Source organism: Mizuhopecten yessoensis, unplaced genomic scaffold, assembly GCF_002113885.1.
Source record: "Mizuhopecten yessoensis strain PY_sf001 unplaced genomic scaffold, ASM211388v2 scaffold5145, whole genome shotgun sequence".
Classification (NCBI taxonomy): Eukaryota; Metazoa; Mollusca; class Bivalvia; order Pectinida; family Pectinidae; genus Mizuhopecten; species Mizuhopecten yessoensis.
Window position 1 is genome coordinate 97,848 of NW_018405902.1, and position 25,891 is coordinate 123,738.

At 34.4% G+C, this 25,891-nt stretch overlaps 1 protein-coding gene across 2 annotated transcripts; it reads right to left on the minus strand.

Annotated features, from left to right (window-relative positions):
* Nucleotides 1-1,274: 1,274 nt before the first annotated feature.
* Nucleotides 1,275-25,731, minus strand: LOC110450300 (golgin subfamily A member 2-like). 2 transcript variants are annotated; one of them, XM_021497755.1, is made up of 25 exons: nucleotides 25,656-25,731; nucleotides 24,042-24,209; nucleotides 23,617-23,684; nucleotides 22,987-23,061; nucleotides 20,990-21,053; nucleotides 20,576-20,632; nucleotides 17,794-17,874; nucleotides 17,460-17,561; nucleotides 17,120-17,213; nucleotides 16,658-16,764; nucleotides 16,095-16,153; nucleotides 15,834-15,894; nucleotides 15,297-15,470; nucleotides 14,751-14,858; nucleotides 14,015-14,102; nucleotides 13,497-13,644; nucleotides 12,794-12,986; nucleotides 12,291-12,404; nucleotides 11,694-11,852; nucleotides 10,293-10,412; nucleotides 9,800-9,938; nucleotides 8,838-9,017; nucleotides 8,021-8,127; nucleotides 7,183-7,354; nucleotides 1,275-6,714 (listed from the first exon to the last, which is right to left on the minus strand). In XM_021497755.1, the coding sequence occupies exons 1-25, from the start codon at nucleotides 25,701-25,703 to the stop codon at nucleotides 6,362-6,364; spliced, it is 3,039 nt and encodes a 1,012-aa protein (XP_021353430.1). In that variant the 5' UTR covers nucleotides 25,704-25,731; the 3' UTR covers nucleotides 1,275-6,361. The 2 variants fall into 2 exon arrangements, with proteins under 2 accessions (XP_021353430.1, XP_021353432.1); XM_021497757.1 differs by lacking the exon at nucleotides 22,987-23,061.
* Nucleotides 25,732-25,891: the final 160 nt, after the last annotated feature.

A 25,891-nucleotide genomic window follows, 5' to 3' on the forward strand; every position in this document is an offset into this window, starting at 1 on the left:
TGAAGCATTGAGTAGATCCAGAAATTTTGAAAGGAGGCCTTTTCATATGTAACACTCTGCCATTCAAAGTTGTGTATGCAATTGAAAGTTAGGTAAACCTCAGTTGAAGTGGACACAAAAAGGGGCCATAACTCTGTAATAAAATTGGAGGCTGTTTCATGAAATGATGTTAAAGCTATGGTCCGGACAGAAATAAATAAGAAAACGACCTAACTCTGTGAATAGTGTTCCTCAGGACATATTTTTGAAATGCAACTCTGCCATTCAGAGATCATGGGTATATTTATGAGGGTAAAAAAATAACAAAGGGCCTTAACTCTAAAAATAAGGGGCTGTGTAATTTTATTTTGGTAGAAAACACTCTTCATTCCTAGGAAGTGTTTTTTATGGAAAGTTTAAAGTTGCTGCATGAACAGTTTTAATTAACAAAAAAAGGAAGGGCCATAAAGCTGAAAATAAGTATGTTTGTGGCATAATTTTGATATGCGACATTCTACCATTCTGAGTACTGTTTGATTGCAAGGTTTGAAACTCTTTTGGAGATATGTCTTTGACAAGCAAAACCTAATGAAATAAACAAAGGGCCATAACTCTGGATATAAGGGTCTGTGTGATCTATCTCTTCGGTATGCAACACTGCGATCCCAAATTGTGTTTGCATTTGAGGTTGCTGCATCAAAATAACGCAATGGATGGATGATGCCATATGACCATTCATGACAAGATATATTAATATTGAAGCCAAATGAATGACAGATATGTTAAAATTGAAGCCAAATGAATGACAGATATATTAATATTGAAGCCAAATGAATGACACATGCTACGACACAGCATAAAAAGGCACGGTAGTCTAGTGGTATGACGGTAAGGGCGCCGGCCTCATGGGATCCAGTCACGTCACGGCACTGTGTTGTATCTTTGAACAAGATACTTTTTCTCCGCTTGTTCCAGTCTACTGAGCTGTAAATAATTATGTGGTTGGGCAGTGCTAGAATTGTTGAATGTCAGCTGTGAGTGCCGAAATGGCAGCACCGGCTGTATGCTCCCCATGGAGTTGAGAAAGATATTGGCAGGTTGCAAAGGCCCTATAACCACAGATAATAACTTGTGAACCACTTTGAGACAACCTTCAAACTAGGTTGTGTACAAGAACCTCAATTTTCTATTATTATTTTTTTTTTTTTATTATAAGCTCATTTAATCTTTCACTTCACAGCAATATAATAAGAGTCCGTTACTCTCACTGAATGAAATAACATGCAAAGTCCAGCTTTCGATATCTTGATATTTCCCAAGGATTTATTACATAATTAAATGTGCATGCATAGTTCAATAAAAATCATGACTGTAAATGTGTTATATATATACAATTTTTTTTATATTACAATGAACAATCTCAAACTTATATTATGAATAACTTACAGTAGTGGGTATGTACACAACCATATATACAGTATATCCTCTTTATTTACACGGCGTTATGACTATATACAAGGTACACTGTACATGAATACCACAAACCGTATACAAAACATCCTACAGACAGCTTGTAAGTTCAAGCACACTCACTCAAACACATTTACTCGATCACTTTAGGCTATGACTCAAATCTGTGTTCATTATGTTACATGAAGATAATACATGTACTTGAAGCATATTTGTATGTAAATATAAAACATTTATGACACCTACATTATAACTTGTAAGTACACATGCCTAATGTGTTTAAATCAATCTGACTGTTATATTCCCAAAGGATATTGTTACATTACTGTACATCAAATGCATCCTTTCAGCAGAATTCCCCATTGAAAGTCAATGTACAGTACCTGTCATCACAATTCAACTAATGGTAATTGAAATTTTGTAAAATAAATGAAGATGTACACATGTAATTTATTAGGTAAACAAGAATGCATGCATTAGCAACACTCTGGTAATTCTAAACATGTATTCAATAATTTTGAAGAAAAAATAAGGGAGGTAACTGTAACACAAATCACAGGTAGGCTGTGTAATGCATCCCTAATGATGGGTTCCTGCTAATTTATGGCAAAATATCGGTCTTTGAAAGATTGAAAGTGTCTGGTAATTTTCCAGATTAATCACACAAATTTTCCATAAATATTTTCATTGATTTCCAATCCAATATCGACAAATGTGTGAATAAAAAACAATTTTACACTTACCCTGATCATGAGCACACTAAGAAAGTAACAATGTGGTCACCATATTTCACCTGTCATTTTATTTATGAAGAGTCGATTTCATTGACTAAAAGGTAATACATAGTACATTTTACTACTGTACGTATGAATGTGCAGGTAAATGCTACTCTACCCAAAAATGATATATGCTGTTTTCACCAATAGAAATACTATGACCTCAGTACAACTTGCATTGCAACACAAGATGGGATTAAAGTTGGTTGTGAACAACTGATTCTCGATTCTATGGTATTTTTTGGAAATCAGCTTTTTTCCCCCATCATGCAAAATAGCATGTGTCCAATGAAATATTTATCATAAATCAGGATTAATGGAAAAACTGCTAAATGAAAATATTTTCTTGTTTGTCATTAAATATTCTCAAAAAGTAAAACAAATTATTGTAAATTTTAAGAGAAAAAATACAGAATAATAACTTTGTCTAGCTTAAGTCGTAACTTTACATTTGTAAGAAAGCTGCTAAAACTACTTGTTTTCTTCTTGTATTACATTCATCATTAAAATGAATATACTCATGGCAAAAGAGTGCCATTTCCAAATCATTATGGCACAAAAATGGTGATCACTCTTTTTGCAATTTACCACAAAAATTATAAGGCATTCTCAAGCTCCGATATATCCAAAAGTAGAAATATGAATTCTCAAGTGTGCCTCAATATCACAGTACAAGAGAATATCTAGAAAACTAGATATTTGTATTTAATGTGCATAGTGATATATGCAGAAAGAAAAATTCACAATTATGCCATGGAAAATGAAAATGTCATACGTATATAAATGCCAAGTATTTGCAGTCGAGATATCCTTTTACTGTAGTGAGAACTTGAATTGTCTCAGCTGTAATATAGCTAAGATATTTTTGATATCTACAACACAAACTCCTGAAGCAGCAAACAAGCATTTAATTGGCAAGTGATATGTAGAATCAAGATAATGCGATATATTCCATTTTAGAAGTAATGTTCATCATTATGTGTCTGCTTCGATTTCACAGGTACAGGTACCACAGCAACAAAAAGAAGGGTTATACATGTTTAATATGCATCAACCTGGACATTTTCCCTTAAAACCTGTAGCAATCTACACCGTAAGTGAATCCTTAAATATCACAGACTAAGGGAAGGTCCAGTCAAGTACAGATTTCTGGTCTGTAACTATAGTACCTGTTACAAATATTGAAGAATATAAACACATGATAATGATGATTTCTTACAATTATTTTCTTCTCCAAACTCAAATTCTCCAGCAGCTTTACCTTCACCCTATTTGTGAATTTGATAAAATACAATGTCATGTATCTGTTACATAATAATTATACACACATTAAATAAAGTGTATTCATTAATAGATGTTGTGAATGTAATATTACCAAACTGTCAAGTTAATTTTTGAAGACACAAAATCACTGTTTCAGGCTAACTTGCAGTATATTATCTCTATATCACTGACTTACTGTATATTCAATTCTGGGTCCAAACTGAGTTCCTTATATATGCATGCAACACAGATCTGAATGACTAGAGCAGAGTCTTGATACATCTCTGTAATAATTTATGTATTAATTGAAATCAAAGTAGTAACATGATTTGCTTTGAAGGACTCGACAGACAAAACACTGATTAAAACATAATAACAGGTATCTACCAGTGTAATTTACCTACACAATGCATTTATGGAAATCTTCACTAACCATAACAAAGCAAAAACATTTTCTTTCCATTTTTGAAATCATACTTAATATTTCAATGATATCACATTTATCAATTTGACAGAGTGATTTTCTGGAGAAAAAAAAACATCTCGTATTTCCCAAAAGAGAATCTCCTCTCTGGGAAAGGAAACAACCCCACATTGGTCTCTAGATCTGCCACTGCAGATACGTTTCACATTTGAAACTTCTTGTCTACTGGAATGTTATAAGTATAACTGTTGGTCAAATTGTTAGTATCTTGCAAGTGTGTGTTAATCTTACTTCATAAAAGCTGGACTTATCTCCGAGGTGGGTTCAAACATTAAGTTTTGTAACCGACAACAACTTGTGAAATATCCCCCACCTTACCAAACTTTACCTAGGAAACTAGGGTGTTCCAACCAATTAATGGAAAAATATCCCACTATACTAGATGAAACCATTCAATATCCAACCTTTCTGGTGATAAACCTGGATAGCCTTAGATTTGAGGTAGAATGGGTATTTTACCAATAGGTAATTTACCGTAAAGTACCCTATGTAGATGTTAGGTCAGGCTTTAGTTTATTCTTCACCGACCTTTTGTCCCAAACTAACATTTTCCCATGGGGAAAGCATTGTTTAATTAACTCTATCAGCCCTATGTAACGTTAATAGACTCTACCATGCATTTATATGGATGAGTCCATTATGGTCTACAGTGGTGAAAGGGTTAAGGAAAATTCTTAACTGAGGCTAAGAAAAACTTGTGAAACTGGTGCCAGTTTATCATAATTTGTTGGATTTAATACATGTAATTTCCTTTTGTACCATACATATCAGTATTTGTTAGCTTGGAGACAGCTTTGATACAAGTCTGACAGGGTAGGTTTATGTCTACAAATTTGGTATGTTATACAGAGCAGGTTGGAATAACATCATTATATATATTAAACATTCTGAAAGTTTGATTACAAACAACACCAGGACTGTCAGCTATTCATTCCAACAGAATTTGACTTCTAGCACCAACATTAGGCAGTAAAGAGCAGTACAGATCTACGGGTTGGATATTACAGGTAGATACCTAAACAAACCTATTGTTCCTTGAGCTTCTCATTGTGATCTCCTAGTACAATCACATCAACATGTAAACTAGCACAATTGATTCATTATTCTCACAAAATAGGTTCAGACATTCAGATCAATACCCCAATCACAACACTGATCACAGACTATCACAGAAAGGCATAATGGTATACAGACCACATACTCTGTACTAGATAAGTAATACAACCTCACACACATTAGTGTTACTTGTGTAGGTTTACTTACTAGTGCATTTAAATAGTGATGTCTGCACAAGTGTAACAGCTTCTATAATGTTGATTCACATGATATTAAACTGACGGTTAATAAACTGTTGTCGAATGGGTAATTTAACAGAACGAAATTTGCACAATGTTTTATAGTCATGATTTCAAATATTTATGATAAAGATAATAAATTATGAAATATTCCATGTAACCATACCACTTAACACTTTGATACTCTTTGATTAGTTTTATTAATATTAAAACCCTTCTAGATGAACGGTTTGTGGTCAAAATCTTCATTTTGAAGTTCTAGTATATTTCTTTTCTATGGAACAGTTATACAAAACCAAAAATCTTCATTTTGAAGTTCTAGTGTACTTCTTTTCTATGGAACAGTTATACAAAACCAAAAATCTTCATTTTGAAGTTTTAGTGTATTTCTTTTCTATGGAACAGTTATACAAAACCAAAAATCATCATTTTGAAGTTCTAGTGTATTTCTTTTCTATGGAACAGTTATACAAAACCAAAAATCTTCATTTTGAAGTTTTAGTGTATTTCTGTGGAACAATTGAACACAACCTTCATTGTTGGTGTTCGGTATGTAGCAGGAAACAAACTGTAGGACATCCTGTATTAAAGGACAGGTATTACGGGGTAACACACATTTCCGTTTGTAAGGAGTTGTCACTTCTCCACTTCTATCAAGTCATACATTAAATCCATAGGACAAATGTGTGACCTCTAAATGTATGTTCAATGTGACCAGCACTGCTATCACAAATCTATGTGAGATGTCAGTTGTACACAATCCCTGTGTTAGATAAGACAAGTGTGTATACTCTCTATGAACTGGGCCTATTATTGCAAAGGTAGAACGTGTTTATCTCCTTCAGTATTGGCAACTCATCCCACAGAGAGAGGTATGCATACTCTTGATATCTTTGTTGGAAATCTGTCCCATTGGAGAGGAATATGTATGCATACGGTCTATACCGAAACATGGGTACAGGAGATTCCTATCATGTATAGACATATTGACACAGTCTCTATGTCAGTGTTACCAAACTAATTGCACATACAATCATCCTTGGTGGTTTTGGCCATGTATCGTTAAGTGTTTGTTAGGAACTTCCTTGTTGCACTCATATAATCTGTACCTTTCCTTTACAGTATTTACACGGTAAGAAGTTGTGGTCTATATCATTCGGCCTGTCAACTAGTGTGGAGTGTCCAATCTCTGTTAGCAGGTTAAGAATTTTGTTGGCAGTCTGGCCCTCCTGTGGCCCCTTGGTATGGACGTGGCCCTCGTCGTGAGAAGTCTGACTGTGGTGACGGTGATGATGGTGTTGGTGGTGGTGGTGTGTGGTTTGGTGTTCAGTTGGTTGGTCCATCGTTTCTGTGACTTCCTTATTTGTGAAATTGTCCTGACCTCCCACAATAGCCTCGACCTCACTCTCTGAGTCGGACTCAGAACTGGTATAGTCAGGCCAGTCCACTGAAGAAGGAGTTATTGAAATATCAGTATATTTCTCATTCATATTTTTTTAATCAATAAACATACGATATAGACATAATTTTCATTGATATCAGAGTGTTTCTGGTGTTAACTTTACGTGTGCTTATATAACATGTCAACAAATAATGCAATGAAAATAGAACTGAAATAAATCTTGGTTACATTTGAAAGAAATAGTCTAAGGAACAAAACAAATTTTCATGTATTTGATTGACAGATTGACTGAAAGATGCTCAACTTTTACTTCCTCTGAAACCTGTCTGAACCAAACAATATCATATATCCATTAATTATAAACAGAATATTGGATTACATCGATAAAATCCACCAAAGCAGGAATACAGTGGCACTTAGTTCAAGTTTTGCTCATGCTGACTTCTAGATTATAGGCAAGCTTCATTAGGAAAATGTTAAAACTAAAAAGGTATGTATCTGGTCTTTGTTTACCATCGTTACTATTGACTCCATTCGTCAGAGGCTGGAGAGCGTTCTGGATGTGTGGTTGTACACTGAGGTCGTTGGAATGCATGGAAGTGTGTGCTTCTTCATGGTAATTAGACAACATATTCTTCTCTCCAAGTAACTGCATCACTAGCTGCTGCAGCTCCCCAAGTTTCTCCTACAATAGGAAATAACTTCAGTCACACAACCTATTTTTTTATTTTTTTTATTAATTTTCAACTTCATTTTTTTCCAATGCCATTATTAGAAAGTAACAATATTGATAGAATCGACCATGTAGACAATGTCATGCTTGTGATAAAACTCCCTGCAACTTATGGTACACAACAAAATAATTTGAGGTATAAAATATGTTAATTAAAATTAAATGAACTTTACACTAAAGATGTATCGATACAAACAGGAAAACACTTAAAGCACAAACCTCCATACTAAAATCATCATTTTGAAGTGATTTATTGACACTATCACACCTTGGAAGCAAGATGGGAAAATATCAACTGAAGGCACAATATTTTTATCAAGTTGTCAAATCTGAACCTGCAAAGGATTTGACAATTTAATAATCTTATCCTGAGAGTTGTGATATGGCTATATTGACCCTATGGGGGAGAATGATTTATTTCTCTTACCCTCAAAGTGGGGAATGATTATTTTCCTCTTCTAAAAAGGAACTGTTTCAGTCAAAACAATGCCTGTATGCCAAGCATTTTTCCCTTTAATACAAGGTCTACTGATTGTACAGAAGGCATATAATTTAATTGTTATAATGTGATATCACAGAAAAACGTGCATGGTAGCTGGCCCTGGTAGAAATATTCACCTGTAATTGTTCTCTGTCTTTGGCAAGGTGGGCAATGTAGTCGTTTTTCTGATATTCTCGTTGTTGTAGCAAAGCACGTTGGTGATGATATAATGATATGTACTCTCCTACAAAACATCAACAGAAATAACTCCACCCGGCAATCACACAAACAAGATTCATTAGTATGTGCTGTAGGTATCTCAGACTGAAGAGAAATTTGAAAGCTATTGTGTTATACATTAAGGTATGTCTGATCCCCTGGGATCAAAATATGATTACAACGCAACTGTTACCATTTCTTTTCCAAGTTTTAAAGACCTTGCAAAAAAACAACTGATTCTTGTTTATGCCTACAGCCAGCTTTTTAAGTAAATATTAAACATGAGGTTCTATACTGAAAACCAGGTAGATAATTTACTATTGAGAAAAATATGTTCTGATCATTGTGCATCTATTATAATCAAATGGGCTGGTACAATATTGTTTGCCATTCCCATGATGAGTTCAATCACTTCAGTAACATGTTTGTCCTTTGAAAATAATATTGTATTTCTTCTTTCTTGACAAAATTGGTATCGTATATGTTTTAAATTTTGGGATGAATAATATTCAATTTTTTTCCCCAGTTGTGCTTCACACTCTTTAATAAAATGTTAAAGCATTTTTTTTTCAACTTGATGAAATGTAAGAAAAAATACTATAGATTTCAGTTATATAGACAAAACATGTTCTGTATTAGAACTCATCCTTGGCTATCTGTAAGGTTAACCCTACATTCACCTTCTCAACTCCATACATACAAAAGTATTCACTTCATTACAACCCAGCACTATACCTATAGTATCTGCCTCCCCCTCTAGCTGTAGGACTAGATGTTCCAGCTGCTCAGCCTTGTCTGACAGCTCGGCTTTGTCCCTCATCACACCGGTATATTTGTCCTCTATCATCTGCATGGTCTTTCTCATTACATCGTACTCCTGTCGGCTCACCTTGTCATTGTCTACATGGAATGTACCTGTAACACACACAAAGAATAGTGCTAACTTCCCAAATATATCTCTTCAGTTGCTTTTTATCATATTTTGCTTCACTGTCAGACAAGAAAAACTCTGATTATGAGGGCAGCCTTTTAATACTTTTACAAAGAGTTACCTCTAAAATAAACAACATTTAAGACTCTGTTTAGAGGCTTGAAAAATACTTGAATTACAGGGCCTGTTCGTTTATGCGGAACAACCGGTTTGTCTGTTTTTAAATGTAACATTTTCGGGTATAAATCCTGGTGGACCTGCAATTGTTTATGCCCGCCTTGCAAGGCTTTGTCAAGGCTCGCCTGAAAGCACCATCAGATAACTAGGTCAAGCTTTATTTCCTAAACGAACATCTCTGGTCCTGCAATCCAACCATTTGGATCGCGATAAACTAAGTGGCCCAAGAGTCAAATCTACATGTAACAGAAGGGTTCATACTCTATCAAATGTTCTAGATCTCGCAGCGGACTAGGGGCAGGTTAAGACAGATATGATTAAAGACTCAGCCCTGAATATCTGTCTGTCCTTGAATAGTGCTTTAATATATACCTGGTAGTTTGCATGGAAGGAATTTTATGACCAATCTGTATGCTATGATTAATGAAATGATAAAGACAACAATAAAGCACCTACAACGGATCTAGAGTAAACGATTGGAGGGTCCGATATTGAGATTTCCTCGCACTATGAGTAGATAAGCTTGTGGAAAGCATGTTACATTATCACACTTGATGATTGATAGATAAGGACTAAAGTTATAACATACTTTTCTGTACGATCGCCTCCTCCAGGTCAGTGATTTTCACAGTGAGACTGTCGGAGAGATCCCGCTGTTCTTTCAGAGTCTGCATCAATTGGGTCCTCTCAGTCTCCAGTTGTTTTATTGCTGCTGTCAGTGAGTCAATCTGAATACGCAGATATTGATTAATTTAAGGTAATCAGTGTCAAAATATGATAGTAGTTTGGGAGACTTCCAATTTTTTTTAAAGCCGAATAGGCCTGTGGAAACTCGCAAAGACTTCTGCAGTAGTATTCCATATTTGCTTTTAAATCAAAATGCATGCTCTTAAAACCTTAAATCTTCATATAATATTAATGAACTGTTGAAGATTGCAGACTTTGCAGTAGTATTTAAATTACTTTTATATTCATGATAACCTCACATTTTAAACATTAATTCTGGCCAATGTGCCATCTTTATGTAATATTTTTTTCAAAAGTGCATTTTTTTTTGCAAATGAAGTCCTGGGGTTACCTACCACATCATCCCTTTTCTTCTCGTCCTCTGGATTCAGGCCTGGGTTGTTTTGATTGTCCGAGGCCTTGATCAGCATGGTACGCAGCTCACAGTTCTGGGTCTTTAGGGCGTCTGTCATGTCCTAGAGAGGTACAGGTAAGAAAATGTAAAATAATTCAATTTCACATATAAAGTAGGATAACAGTATCAAAACAGAACATTATATAGAACAAGAAATTTTTATTCAAACTCAATTTGATTTTTCTCTTCTGTGATTTTAACTAGCAACTATGATAAAACCACCTTTAGATGTCAATGTTGGTGTTCACCTTGTCATGAGCTGGGCCAATCAAATGACTTGATACAGCTATTGTGATGATCAGTGATCACATTGTACCATTGCAACTGAAATTCAACTTACTTTTAATATTGTTCATCAAGTTTATTGAAGCTTAATTCAGAAAATTCTAAGTATTAAGGCCATACAAAGTTAATGATTAGTTTCTCAGGCCAATTTTTTCAGAAAATGATGAGGAAGGGAGGATTTATTTTTATTTTTTAGCCCTCATGAAAGTGATGAGGGAGGCTTTTTTTGTTTTACCATCTTCAAAAAATTGACGAGGGAGGGTGCATTCCCCCACCCCCCTGATAATTAATACTAAAATATGTATTAAATGCTGTTTTAGAGAGAGTTTTATACACTTACGTATTATTTAAAATAAAGTATGCTTTAAACAAACAATAACGTATTGCACGGTATCATGGCATCCAATGTCATCGTCAGACAGATAATGCAACTGGACCAGCAGCTGTACATGTGTTGTCTGTTATTTCAAACTTGATGCCAAATAATGCAACAGAAGCAACAACCACTGCTGTGTCGGTCGAAACTTTCGATTTTACTCCGTCCAATTCTAACGATGTACGCAAGATCAATATATTTGGCCAGAAAAGTCCAATCTGATGGTCCCAGACCAACACATTCAGAGAGGTTCTTGCATAGATCGGCAAAGGTATAGCTTTGACTGTACCCGCTGATGACATTCCATGGTAAAAGCACTGTTGAATAAGACATCTGTACTGAAATTAGCGACAAGGCCATGCCGTTATCGGCAAGACGCTTGATGTCAATTGTGCCGATTCATAAAAGCTCTGACGAGATGCTGTTTTTGAGACCAATAGTTGAATCGGACGCGGGTGATTAAATCCTTATTTTTTCCATTCCGCAATTTTTTACCGCATCTTCTTTTTCTTTCTTTTTCAATTTGGCAATGAAAACGGTGATGCGGGAGGTAAAAAATTTACGAGAAACGAAAAATTAAGTTTGTATGGCTTAAATTATTTAAAAGTTTATTGATCATTGTAGATAGTCATATATCTAAAAGAAAGGTAAGGTGTGTTTACATTGATTTGTTTTGTTTACCTGTGAGTTTTGCAGCTCGCGTTGGAGAGTTTCCACCAGCTGAGCCTGTGCCTCGTAGTGTCTCATTCTGTCATTAATCTGCTCGTGGTGGTACTGCTCTTTTGTCACTTCATGTGTTGTATGTTTCAACTCTGCCAGCTTCAAGTCTTTTTCCATCATCTGTTGAACAAGATTAAAATCCAAAATGTTCACATTTTATAGTTATGTACTTCCAAAAAAAAAAAAGAATCAACACTCAGTGAAATCTTTAGCATATTTATCATAATTTTGTTCCTTTCATATTGGTTATCAAGCAGTACACATTTTCATGAATCCCCTATAATTTAAATGAGTTTATGAGAAGTTCATGTTCCAAATGTCGTATCCCATAATCCGCTTTGAAAATAATTATTTAAATATTTAAGGTCAGAAATGACAATTCTTGGTTTTTTTCCTCTCAAGTTATAATGTCTAAGATAGTAAAGATGTCTATTATCCATTTACATGTACCAAGTACTACTAGGTTTTCCGAAGATTTTGAAAGGTGCAAGATAAATTTGCCAAATATTAAAACATTGCCAGAAAATATCGTGAAAATTCCGTAATCCTAATACATACAGTTTCTCTTAAATCCTTGAGGTTATCTTCTTGCTGACTGAGACGACACAAGTGTTCCTGTGATGAGTGCTGTTCGGACTGGACCTTCGTCATCAGCTCCATGTTGTCATTACTCTGTAGTAACAGAGATTAACTCTCATTAACCTTCTTATCTAGGAGTTAGTAAGGCACCTATGAAGAGTTGGCCAGATACATATGGACAGTACTGGTCCTTTTTACTTCACAGGATAGATGTGAATTTCTGTTTATTTGTTTGGAACCTGGTTCAAAACCTGTGTAACAATACCACAATTACAAAGCTAGGATGTCAATTTATGACCAAGAATATATATTTAATCCTGACATCAGATAAAATAACAGAAAATAAGTCACCGAACAAGCCTAACAAAGGCAGATCAGTGCATTGATCTGACAAAGACATTCCTAACACATTAATATGGGAAAATATATTTGCATTCAATAATTTCACCCATAATGGTAAACAGCCATTAAGTTGCACTAACCAGCTTGACAAATCCGTTTTGTAACTCAGCCAGCTGGCTCTTGAGGTCTTTGTTCTGGGTGAGAGCACGACTGAGGGCTGTTTTGTTGCTCTGTATACTGTCCAACAGTTGAGCTTTATCACTGGCCTCCATCCCCATCTCTGACATGTCATTCTCAAGCTCCAGTATCCGGGCCTCTTTCTCTTCCAGTAACCTACCAGAGAATAAGAAAAACATTCTCAAACAAAAACATATTTTAAGCTAACAAGGAGGTCAATAATAGATAGACAGGATCTGAATCAAGTAGCATCAATATCATCTATCAGCGAACATTTCGCATTAGATATTCATGTACGAGCGATTATTACCCATAATAATCAATAATGGATATTACCTAGTCCCCTTGAACATCTTGCAATTTGCCAAACTTACTTGTTTGGTGTTCTGATAACTCAATGTAATCAAACAGTGGTAAATCTCCAAAGTAAACATAATACTTAATATGTTATTTTCTGTTATTGTCACGTGCAAGTTCTATTGATGTATGGTAAATCCTAACAAAGGCATATTTAGGTTTCATGAACTTTCATTATTAAACTCTTACAGATTATATAATCTACATGCCCTGTACAAGAAGGACTCAAAAACAAGTCCAGCTGTGATGTGTTTCTGAGACTGGACCTGACTACATAGACTCCAAGCCCTATATTAAAGTGACAGTTACCGGCTGAGCTGTGAGTTATCCCTGATTTGTGAGTCATGCTGTTGTTGGAGATCCTGATGCTGTTTCTGTAGTAAGTCAATCTCCCTTTCCCTCTCCATCATCGCTACGTTGGTCTCTTGTTGTTGGTGTTGATTGGCATTTACATCCTCTACAGGAGAAACATTTGTGTGATGACAAGTCAAAATAATGTGTCAACATAATACCTTGTACATAAAATATCAATTAATAAAAACAATCTTTAAATACTTAGACTACACTGCTTGAAAGATATCCTATGTCCTACTTTTGTGACTTCTGCAAAAATTATCAAGAATGTCTTTTAAATACATGTATAAAGACAGATATGATGCATAAATAGTGTATTGCTTGTAGATTATGTACTTAACTTTAATGACAAAATAACTCAAAGATCTGGATCTGCTAGCATTTAACTTGACTTGAAATTTACTACAACTTCTGATTTCCCAATAAGTTTGACTGCAAAAAACAAAACAAAAAACCGTTGATGTAGGTACTACCTAGTTGTTGTTGTAGTTGTTGTATACTGGCCTCTAACTGATGTTGTTGTGTCACCATTACTTCACGTTCTTCTGTCAAACTTGTCACCTGTAAGTTAAATCATTATCTAGTGTATAATATGCAAAGCAGAATGACTGATCCATTTGTCATTAGAAATTATCAAGCTTTATTGCTACAAGAACCAATGCCAGTTTAAAGCTTTTAAATACAAACATTTTAAGAAGTGATGTAAATAATACAGCTGAAAGCACAGGAAATGTAACATTCCGATAGTCAGAATAAAATCTGTGTATCTATGATATGAACGGTTATTTTCCCATTATTTTGCATTTCTATTCTTTATGAAAATGTTGTTTGCTGCACAGTTGCTAAATTAAGTATTGGTAATCTTCAGTACTGAACAGCCATTGTAATTTTCAATCATTTTCTGTCATGCCTTCCATTTACTGTTTACTTGAAAAGAGTACAAAGACAGACAACACAACATGTGACATTTTGTTTATACCTGTTCGGTGAGTTGTTGACTATGTTTTGTGACATTTTGTTTATACATGTTCGGTGAGTTGTTGACTATGTTTTGTGACATTTTGTTTATACCTGTTTAGTGAGTTGTTGACTATGTTTTGTGACATTTTGTTTATACCTGTTCGGTGAGTTGTAGACTATGTTTTGTGACATTTTGTTTATACCTGTTTAGTGAGTTGTTGACTATGTTTTGTGACATTTTTTTTATACCTGTTCGGTGAGTTGTTGACTGTGTTGTTGTAGCTGATCTATATAAGACTTGTACTGATCCGCCACCTGGTCTCGCTCACCACACGCCTTCTGGAATGCTTCAGAGTACTGTGGACATAATGTCAACACCTTGTGTGTAATTATTTAACTCAATATCTCTACAACGATAGAAATTCCTGAACAACTTACAGATCAAACTTCCACAATCTCAGTTAACAAATTATCAAAATATGATTCTTCTACAGTGAATAGCAAACAAAATTGTGGACAACAGAAAAATTGATATTATGTAAAAATGAACCAACTTATTTTACAAGTATTACTTCATAAAATTTAAATCGAAATATCATACAGCATAATGCTATATATTAGTTTTAAATATACTGAAAGCAGGAAATGCCTGTTTAAACTGTTCAAATTTCTGAAAATCTACAGGAACACTTCAGATTCTTAAAACAAACATTAAGTTAATGCATAAACATGTTTTTAAAGGCACTTTACACTACATTCAATAGAACAGTCCAGTCTACTGTAAATATTACCCACCTCCTGAACTTGAGAGGCAAGGAGTTCCTTTTCTCGTTGTAGTTGATCCATGATCGCTAAAGATTCCTGTTTGCTGTCCCCCTGACTTGACAATTGCTGGGTGTACAGTTCTGACATTTCAAGTCGCTTTGTCAGATCTCCTATCTTTTGTTCCATTGCTGTTGATTCTGATGCCTATTAAGATGAACAGTATGGGCTTTATTAATAATGAGGTACAGATGCCTATGAAGATTATAAAGTATTGATTTAATGATGAAAAATATGGTTCAGTAACTAATCAGTCTTATCAAACTATAAATCTACATCAATCTAACAGTTTTTAGTTTATAATTGCTCATGTTTTCTCATATTAAAATGCATATACTTTCCACTTCATTTTAAACAGACTACCAGCAGTAGATACAATTTTAAAAGCAACTTTAATTGTACAGGATGTTATGTACAATATACTGGTAGGTGAAAAACTTTTAACATTACAAACACTTTACTCTCCATCAAATCCCATAATCTCCCTTACATGTAGCAATTCAAACAAACCTTGGCTTGTAACTTTTCCACTAATTCAGAACACTGCTGCTTTAGATCTTCTTGTGTTTTACTGAAAATAAGAAATGAATACACTGTACAATCTTGTATGTGCATAAAAATTGTTAAGTTACAAATGTCATGTCACCAAACTTGAAGCTGAAACGTTTTTTTTTCTATTTCATTAAAGATCTAATTTTCCCATCTTACGTAAAATCATATTCACAGAAAATTTCCACTGATATCCAACATAAAACATCTTTTTTTACTTACTTTGATTTGTATAACTCCAATTTTAATCGGTCAACATCTTTTGAAAAATCTTTGCTATTCTGGAAAAAAAGAAAAAGAAGATTAAAGATTAACATTTTCTATTTTTTTTTTATTTTGGTAAAAAATATTATTTTTCTCTTAATCTCAATTGGAGAAATATTCTTATTTCATTTAGCCTAGACATTTAAATACACTATATTGTTTCTGATATGAAGTATGCAATTTACTTTTCAATAACAGAATTCAACCATATCACTCGGACAAAAATAGTAAATGTCTATATACTTTTCCTGGATGATATGATTCTGCTTCACAATCAGTTTTATTAATAATTTCCTAGAAGATTTTATTATATCAAATCAATATTTCCGCATGAAATCAAACAGCTGTAAGAGATATTCCTGGGTATTTTATTTAAATCACCTCTGACATAATTTGGGGTGTATACAGAATTAAATCTAATGAGGACTAATTAATTTGGGGATGTTTCTGTAAAGCAGATGTTTTCTGTAAAATTAATACTGTTCTCTCAAGATAAATACTGTCACTTTTAAAAGCTGTACCTGTTCAAATTTTTTACTAGAATTATTGGATGTTGAAAAGTCCCGCTCTAGATCTGCCACTCGTTGTCGAGAAGCTTTTAATCGCCCACTATATTCTTCGATCTCTTCTAAAACGTAAAAAAAAAAATTGATCAGTTTTTGTCCCAGTGTATCAACTCCTTATACCAGATAACACATTTAATTTTTAACAACATTTTACAAAAGCATTTACAGGTGATTTAGTGAACCAGAGTTTGTAGTTTAAGAAATGACCAGATTAGTGCTCACGTAAATATGTTTACATTTAATCTAACACATTAACAAAGTAAATATCAATGAAATAAGTAATTCTTTGTACATTAAATGTCATTACACTTTTTATTTTATAAACAAAAAGGTATCAATGTGACTTGATTTTTTTTTGTATAGGTTAGGATTTTCATTACCTCAATTAGGAACAAAACCAAAAGGAGAAATACATACTGAATCTCTGCTCTGCTATCTTCTGAGATTGGTTTAGCTGGGATTGAAGTTCTGTTTTCTCAGCCACTAAAATCCCAATGGTTTGTATATGCACCTATAAAATATAGATAACGGGTAACGGTTATCATTAGGATCTCATTAAGATTCTCTCTAGTAAACTGATATATATGTAATACAATGTATCCACTCTAACCAATCTGATTTGATCAGTGCAAATTTTTCAGTTGTCAATTTATTAAACAGTCAACCAGATTACAAGTAGACCTGTTTGATATGTCATACTTCAATACTGACAAGGGCTGCCGCTGTGAGAAAAAGAAAATTCTTCTACAAACCATACCTGTAACTGTTCTTTGAGTGGTCCTATTTCTTGACGCTGCTTGCCATCAAATGCACTCCGCTCTCGCTCAACTTGATCCTGTAGAGCTTTTGCATGCTCCCTCTGCAACATAACCATGAAGTAGGAAAGCAGTACAAACACTATAGTTCTAGCGCTAAACTGATAATCAGAAATTATGGTGAACTAAAAATGAAATATTAAGCAACGAGGGTTATAATCCATTTTTTTTTTATACTGATAAAAAAAATGTTAAGACATAACTTTTCTTTGCGTGTCATTTATTTTCCTTAAATACAATATTGACCCACTATGAAGAACAAAGCATTGTACTTACTGCTTGTTGAACTTGGATATTCAACTGTTCATTTGCTTCAGAGTGTTTTTCTAGCAATGAAGCTAATTCCCTATTCCTTCTCTGAAAAAGAAAAAAAAGGGAGAAGAGAAAACTAATTTTTTGTTAAAGCACTTTCATAATCGCAAAAACACAAATACATGTCCTATCTTGAATTTTTAAGAACTGCAGCATTTAAACATTTTACACATGACTCACATTTCGAAATCTGACTAGTTTGTCATTTAATACTAAAAATAGCACTAAATAACCCAAACAACAGTAGTCATGTACTTAAGGTGCACGTGGCTCCACACTTTCGCAATTAACCAGCAAAATTCGATGAAACTTTCATATAATGGTTATGCAACTATGTAGAGTTGATTTTATGAAAATCTAAACATTCCGATAGTTTGGGGACTTTTTTGGAAGAATACCAAAAAATGAATTTTCGTCAATTTTAATATTTTCCGGGTTTTTTTTGTGTGTGGCATTGTTCGGAACAATAACAACAATAATAAAATGAAAAGAAGCATTTCTAATTAACCCTACAAATATTGTATTTATCGCAAAATATGTAACACATGTTACACAAAGTATTTTTTATTTAATTTGTACAGATAAAAGTGATTATCTACAAGCTAAAAGCAAACAGGACACAAAGATCTATATATATAGAATGGGAAATTGAACAAAATATACACAATGGCTTTATAATTCATTTATTTTACATTCTACAATCACTTCGATCCGGGTGAGAGTTATCTTCCTTGAAAAAAATCTGAACTTTTTGCAGAGGGGTGACATTTACACAATGACAGTTGTCTCTGTTTACATAGAACAAAAATGATGGGAAAAAATCAAAAATATGATATCAAAATTATCAAATTATTGTTCTTTAATGGAACCAAATTACCCTCAGTCATGTACACTTTGGACATCATTCCACAGTCCGCTAACTCACGGTATATTTATAATTTCATGTCAGGTACATATGTGACAAGAGGCTATCGCATGGTATGCCGTTCTCACGTGCACTCACACATACATTTCATAGGTATCTTGATATTTTACAAAACATTATTTTCACAGAGTAAGTAGACTACATTTGTAAACACGATTTAATCGACAGAGCGAAACTCCCTCAACAGCGAAAATCGTAACAACCTCGAGCTCATGAACTTGTGTAAGCACGTGATATGCACATGTGAGGTTGGTACGTCCGCATTACATGCGTTTCCTATATGACCTTCTTGAGGTCGTTTGGTCTCATGTCACTGTCTTCCCGTGAGTCTGTTTATGTCTATGAATTGGAAAGCTTTATTCCTGAAGTACGTGATTATACATTTCCCGGTAAAATCTCGATATCGGGTGTTGACATATCATCGGCACGCACGTGTACTATTGTTTAACAGGGGCCTGTTCGTTTATGCGGAGCAACCGGTTTGACCGTTTATAAATGTTACAATTTCGGGTATAAATCCTGGCGGACCTGCAAATGTGTATGAAGGTCCAACCTTATTTAATAAACGAACAACAGTGGTCCGATCGGTTTGACCGTTTAAACGAAAACGGCCCAGGTGTTACTATAATTTGCACTACAATATTGAATGCCCGATACGCAATACGGAATTGACGACATGGTGTATATACACATTTCGATCAAGATAATTGAGTCCGAGCTGTACTTTTTCCGGAAGTACGTCACGAAAATGGACGCTGATGACGATGTGTGGAGCCACCTTAAGAGACCACCATTGTTAAAAGTCCACTTTTGCACCCATTGTAGTGATTTCTTTGTGAACTGAGCCAGAGACACCCTGTTTGACTCTAGCTCAATCAACAGTAGCGTTGGTCTTACCTCTAATTCTACTATATTAGCATTGTCCTCTTCTGTTGTATCAATCAACAGTAGCGTTGGCCTTACCTCTAATTCTACTATGTTAGCATTTTCCTCTTCTGTTGTAACAATCAACAGTAGTGTGGGTCTTACATCTAATTCTACTATGTTAGCATTTTCCTCTTCTGTTGTAACAATCAACAGTAGTGTGGGTCTTACATCTAATTCTACTATGTTAGCATTTTCCTCTTCTGTTGTAACAATCAACAGTAGTGTGGGTCTTACATCTAATTCTACTATGTTAGCATTGTACTCTTCTGTTGTATCAATCAACAGTAGAGTTGGACTTACCTCTAATTCTACTATGTAAGCATTGTCCTCTTCTGTTGTACCAATCAACAGTAGTGTTGGCCTTACCTCTAATTCTACTATGTTAGCACTGTCCTCTTCTGTTGTACCAATCAACAGTAGCGTTGGTCTTACCTCTAATTCTACTATGTTAGCATTGTACTCTTCTGTTGTATCAATCAACAGTAGAGTTGGACTTACCTCTAATTCTACTATGTAAGCATTGTCCTCTTCTGTTGTACCAATCAACAGTAGCGTTGGTCTTACCTCTAATTCTACTATGTTAGCATTTTCCTCTTCTGTTGTAACAATCAACAGTAGTGTGGGTCTTACATCTAATTCTACTATGTTAGCATTGTCCTATTCTGTTGTATCAATCAACAGTAGTGTTGGCCTTACCTCTAATTCTACTATGTTAGCATTGTCCTATTCTGTTGTATCAATCAACAGTAGAGTTGGACTTACCTCTAATTCTACTATGTAAGCATTGTCCTCTTCTGTTGTACCAATCAACAGTAGCGTTGGTCTTACCTCTAATTCTGCTATATTAGCATTGTCCTCTTCTGTTGTACCAATCAACAGTAGCGTTGGTCTTACCTCTAATTCTACTATGTTAGCATTGTCCTCTTCTGTTGTATCCATCAAAGAAGTAGACTAAAGATAAAACACAATTATTACATTAAAGTGGTACCACACAACATATTCTTCTTCATTTTAGAGGTTTTATTTTCATTCTTGTCAACTATTTGTCAGGTTGATACCCTGGACTGGTAAATGTTCAGGTCATTTCATATTAACCGAAGTGGTGCTAGAAATATGAATAGTTGTCATCAAATGTACATGTACCTTTCACTGAATTGTTGCAATATTAGATAATGCTGTTAAAACAGTGGTTTTCAAACGGGAAACTTTTTCACGATAAGATGTGTTCATAAATAAAGATAAACAGTGGCTAGATTCCATAATGAACAAAACACTATCTAAATAAATGGCTTTTTCCGTTGAACTGACCTCTGTTAGAAGACCGTTGAGTTGTCGTGACAGCTGTTGCAAACTTTCAGTAGATGCTGATGTCCTGCATGAAGAAAATAGATATTATTAGATGTCATAGCCAGGTTTTTAATTGCCATAAGACATTGCATGTGCCCCACTAAACTTAAAGTATAACAAAATCTCAAAAATGTTATGACATAACCCTATAACAATATAGTATAACTGAATAATTCTTATCATTTAGTATTGCCAATTACATGAATCAAGTTTTCATGACCTGTCTAATTTCCCACTGCAAATATTAAAGCACTTATTCTTCTGATCATGATCTGTCGATGCATTTAATGACATAAGATATTATAATAGAGTTTAGTAAAAAATATTGTGTATAACATTGATAAATCAAATCTTTCACGAAAAATACCTCCTATGAAATTGATTAAGTATGACCTTATTATTTTAAGTGTTTCTAGAATAAGATTAGTAATGGGACAGGAGTCATGTATAAGGTTTAGATTTGCCTAGAAAGGGATTCTACATCAGCACAATGAGAATAACTACAACATTTCACCAGGATGCTCTGATCCTATCACAATATCACACTCCAACAATACTAGTTCTCCTCTCTAACACTACTGCTCCTCTGTTTAGATATTGGGCTTTATGTCATTGATACAAGGCGGGATGTTTATTTTGGTGCAAGACCTAATGCATTATGAAAACTGTTAAAATGCTGTCAGGTATCTAGGATCATTCAATCTAGCATGATTATATGGAAACTTACAAGCAAGTAAATGATATGAAGGAAGATGATATGCAGGCTTGACGTCATTCCCAAGAAAAAGCAACACAAAAAATATGAGGATATGGGTGTGCTGTCTGACATCAAGGACAATGAAATTTAAACTAGACTTATAATAAATTAGCGAGGACTATTCTTGTTTCCTCTTTTCAATGGTCTTTTACATAAGATAGGTTTCACTTTGAGTGGGTCAGACTACCTATCTCTAGATCTATTCTTCCATATTTTCCTCAAATTGAATCAAATAAATAACAAAAACAAATTTAAAACAAAAATGTTAGCAAAATATAATGAAAACACATTTTAAAAAGTAAGCTATACACCATTAAAAAATTGAATGTAGGATTGAATAAAATAATTCAACATATGAATGAATATATTGATCAATATTTTTTTTGTCTTTTACTTGAAAACAATGATTTGTTTTGTGAACAAAAATATCTCTCTCCCGATTACTTTTTATATGCAATTATCATTATTTGACCTTTGACCTAGAGGTGAAGTTCATGATGACATAAATACAATGCACTGCTCACCAAGTCATCAAGTTATCCCTAAAAATTTATTATCTATAGCCTGGACAAAATTATACTGCAAAGTTGACACTTATCTGACATTAAACCTAGAGCCGAGGTAAAGGTTACAGTAACTTAATTACAATGCACCCCTCACCCTCTGAGTGTGTGATGCAAGTAAAAATGAAGTTTCATCAAAATTACCTTTGATTGTTTATTTAAGATATTGCCCAGCTAGATCTCATTGAAAATGTTATGCTTAGATTTGACTTTTTACCTACAGAGTATAGTAGAGATCACAGTGACCTAGTTACAGTGCACTGAACGCCTTCTGCGGGTGACGCATACTACTTAAGAGTTTCATTCAGTTTAAAAGTTATGAAAAAGACAAGATGTTATCAGAAGTACCAGTACTTCATTTAATACCATATGTCTCATTTGATGTATGGGGAAAAAAACAACTTGACATACAGAGAAATAAATCACAAAGAAAAATGGTTTTTTTAACATCAGTAAATATTGATATAATGTTCACCACCTGATATTAGGTATATGAAAATGAAGAAATCTTCATATTCTGAAGAAGTTAATCTGGGTACATGCAAACGTTTTGAGAAAATTCATTCAACAGAAAAGGTATTAGAAATTGGAATAAATACAACAGGCAAAGAGTCAGACAGTTATTGTTGGTTTAATACCTTTCCACACCAAACAGAGGTGATAGTAAACCACTGTGTTCTGTTTGCTGATAATTTCCTAATTTTCTTAAATTCCTGTATCAAAAAATAACAAGAAAACAAATTTTCAAAGTATAACTCGGACTTATTGTCTTAATCCCTACTTATTTGGTATGAAGTTGTTCATTTTATTCAATCATTATTTAGGGACATAGTTTGCCAAGACAAAAATCAATATCGGTTATTTGCATCCACTAGGGCTGCCCACAAACCATTTGACCTTTGTATGATCATGAACATTCGTTCTCAAATTCTCATCCCAACAAGACCAACCAAGCAGTGTTATTTTTTAACAACAGTGACCTTGACCTCTGGCAGATCACGTCCAAAACCAATAGGGTTCTTCATATNGGGGGGGGGGGGGATATAAAGGGACAAGAACTCGTTGGATTCAACAACTTGTGTGGACTAAATTGGCAAACTTAATCATGCATTCAGCATGTACTAGTGGCAAAGGGATTTTGTCATATACTGCATCTCTGATATACAGTTTCTAACAAATTAAATATCAACAATTATTTTCAATAATCAGCCTCATTACATTATTATGTTAGCACCTTAGGATTCATGATTTGCTACATTAGCCCTTACCTTGCATCAGGAATAATCTGTTGTGTATCAGCAGTCAGCTGTTTGCTGTAACTGTTATCCTGTAGAACCTAGGACAACAATCCAAATCTAGGTTATTTTTATCTAAAACCACATGGAGGACGCAGTTGATACATGAACATTATGTACTGAAAGTACCTTGTTTGTAAGAGTTGTCTTTGTATTTATCTGATTTACTTATTCATTCCAACACCTGATTTTTACATATATAACAAAGCAAGCATTAAAACCTAGGAGAAAAGCGACTCTGAATCCAGGTTTCCATTACTGATATACTGTATCAATACTTATGCTGTATACTGTCTAATTCTAGCCTGCTAGACCGGCCATCCTTAAGATAAATATAAATATTCCTCAACACTGGTTGTTGGTTATATATGTATGACAATACAGAAGGCAGCACTAACCTGGTCAGTGTTATTAATGACGGGATCAGTATTGATTGGTTCACTGTGGTTTTCCTGTGATAAATCAGTTTCAGCAGAATTAGATTTAGATTTTTTGTCCGACTGTTTGTTAGAAGTCTTGGGGTTGACTGGCGAGTTTTTTCCTGTTTTTTGCTTAAATTGCTTTAACTGAAAATAAAAGAAACAGATATTCAAACAAATGTGATATACTGATAAACATAAATCTAGCATAAGTCTCAAAAGCATTTGTAAATCACAACTTTCTGTAAGTACAATGGTACAAATCCAACCACTGAAATAATGATACTAGTTAGCAACATTATATTCATGTTCCATCAACATTTTCAGAAAGAATCACATGTACACAGGAGATTGAACCAGCAACCTCTTCCTACCAGATTGACATGCTCTACCCATTGAGGTCAAGACACATTTCCTTTAGCTTGAAGCTAGAAGGCAATCTTGCTCATATGTTTAAGGCCAAAAAATATATATAGTCTGTTTAGGGTTGCATTGGCAAAAAAATAGGGTAGGTAGGTCGGATATTTTTTTTTGTGTATATTTTTGGTCATGTGATTATGACCCTACTATAGTATGTAAAACAAAGAATTACATAAACAAGGTTCATTTGGAGGCAAATTTTGTTTTGGGTCGGGAGTAAAAAGCTAGGGTCGGTCGGGAACCCTAAACAGACACCTTTTTTTATTTTGGCCTAAGTAAACCTGTTACACAACAAATTCAAATATTTGGGTCTGTTCGTTTTTGTGGAAAACAACTTATTTCATTTGCCTGTAAGTAACTTTTTTGGTTACAAAATGTTTTTATGCAGGCCTTGCAAAGCTTAGTCAAGACTCGACTGAAAGCAGCATCAGACACTAAGTCTAGGTCCTACCATATTTCATTAACGAATAACTTGGGTCCAACCGAAAGCGGCCCTGGTGACATCAAAGGTACTAGTTTTGTCTGTCAAGTGCAATACACCCATAATATGAATAGGTTGCTAACTCTGTTCCCCTAGTAAAATGACCCATTTAAAATTTCCAGAAAACTTTGCAATTTTGTCATAATTCTTTTTCTTTAATTTTATGTATGATTTACCATATATCATGTGCATTATAGTTTTCGGTAGACTTCATACGAATTTTAGTTGGTCAGACACTATGCTGTCCACGGAATTCATTAAAGCGTGTCGTCCTGGGGACAGCATTGTCATACCCCTGGGGACAGCATTGTCATGGTGTCCGACAGTCTAGTAGTTAGGTCCGAGTGAAGGGGGTAAAAAAGGGGATATGGAATTTCTTTAGCGGCCAAGCCATGTCGTAACTAATGATCCATTTCATAAACAAATATATAATTGTTTAGTCACTGATAAATATGCATGCTAAGGTTGGTTAGAAACTCCTTCTCAGTCACGACCACTGCATCTCCATCCCTGATGCCGGTGTTTCTGATCGGCCCTTCTCATCTGTCAGTGTCAACATTGCCCCATATTTTAGGAATTAACAAAAGCATTTTAATTTCGACAGCCAAATCAACAAGCTTATGTGATTGTTAAATTAAACGATTTAGTATTGGCTTAAATATCATTGAGTTCTAGTGTTGAGAGTGTCAAACCTTCTTTCGAGCAGCGGCTATTTTCTCTCGTTTCGCACTGTCTGCCATTTTCCAGCCATGGATGCGTGCGCCTTTGACACGCAGGCGGAAGTTAAAGCTACATTGTAGGCATAAAATGTAATTTCTGACTATTTCATAACAAATATTGCGATGTTACGAATATGTTAGGAAATAAAGTTTAAACAAACCCTTCGAATTGTTTTACTTTGTAAGGATTCTGAATAATCAACATAATA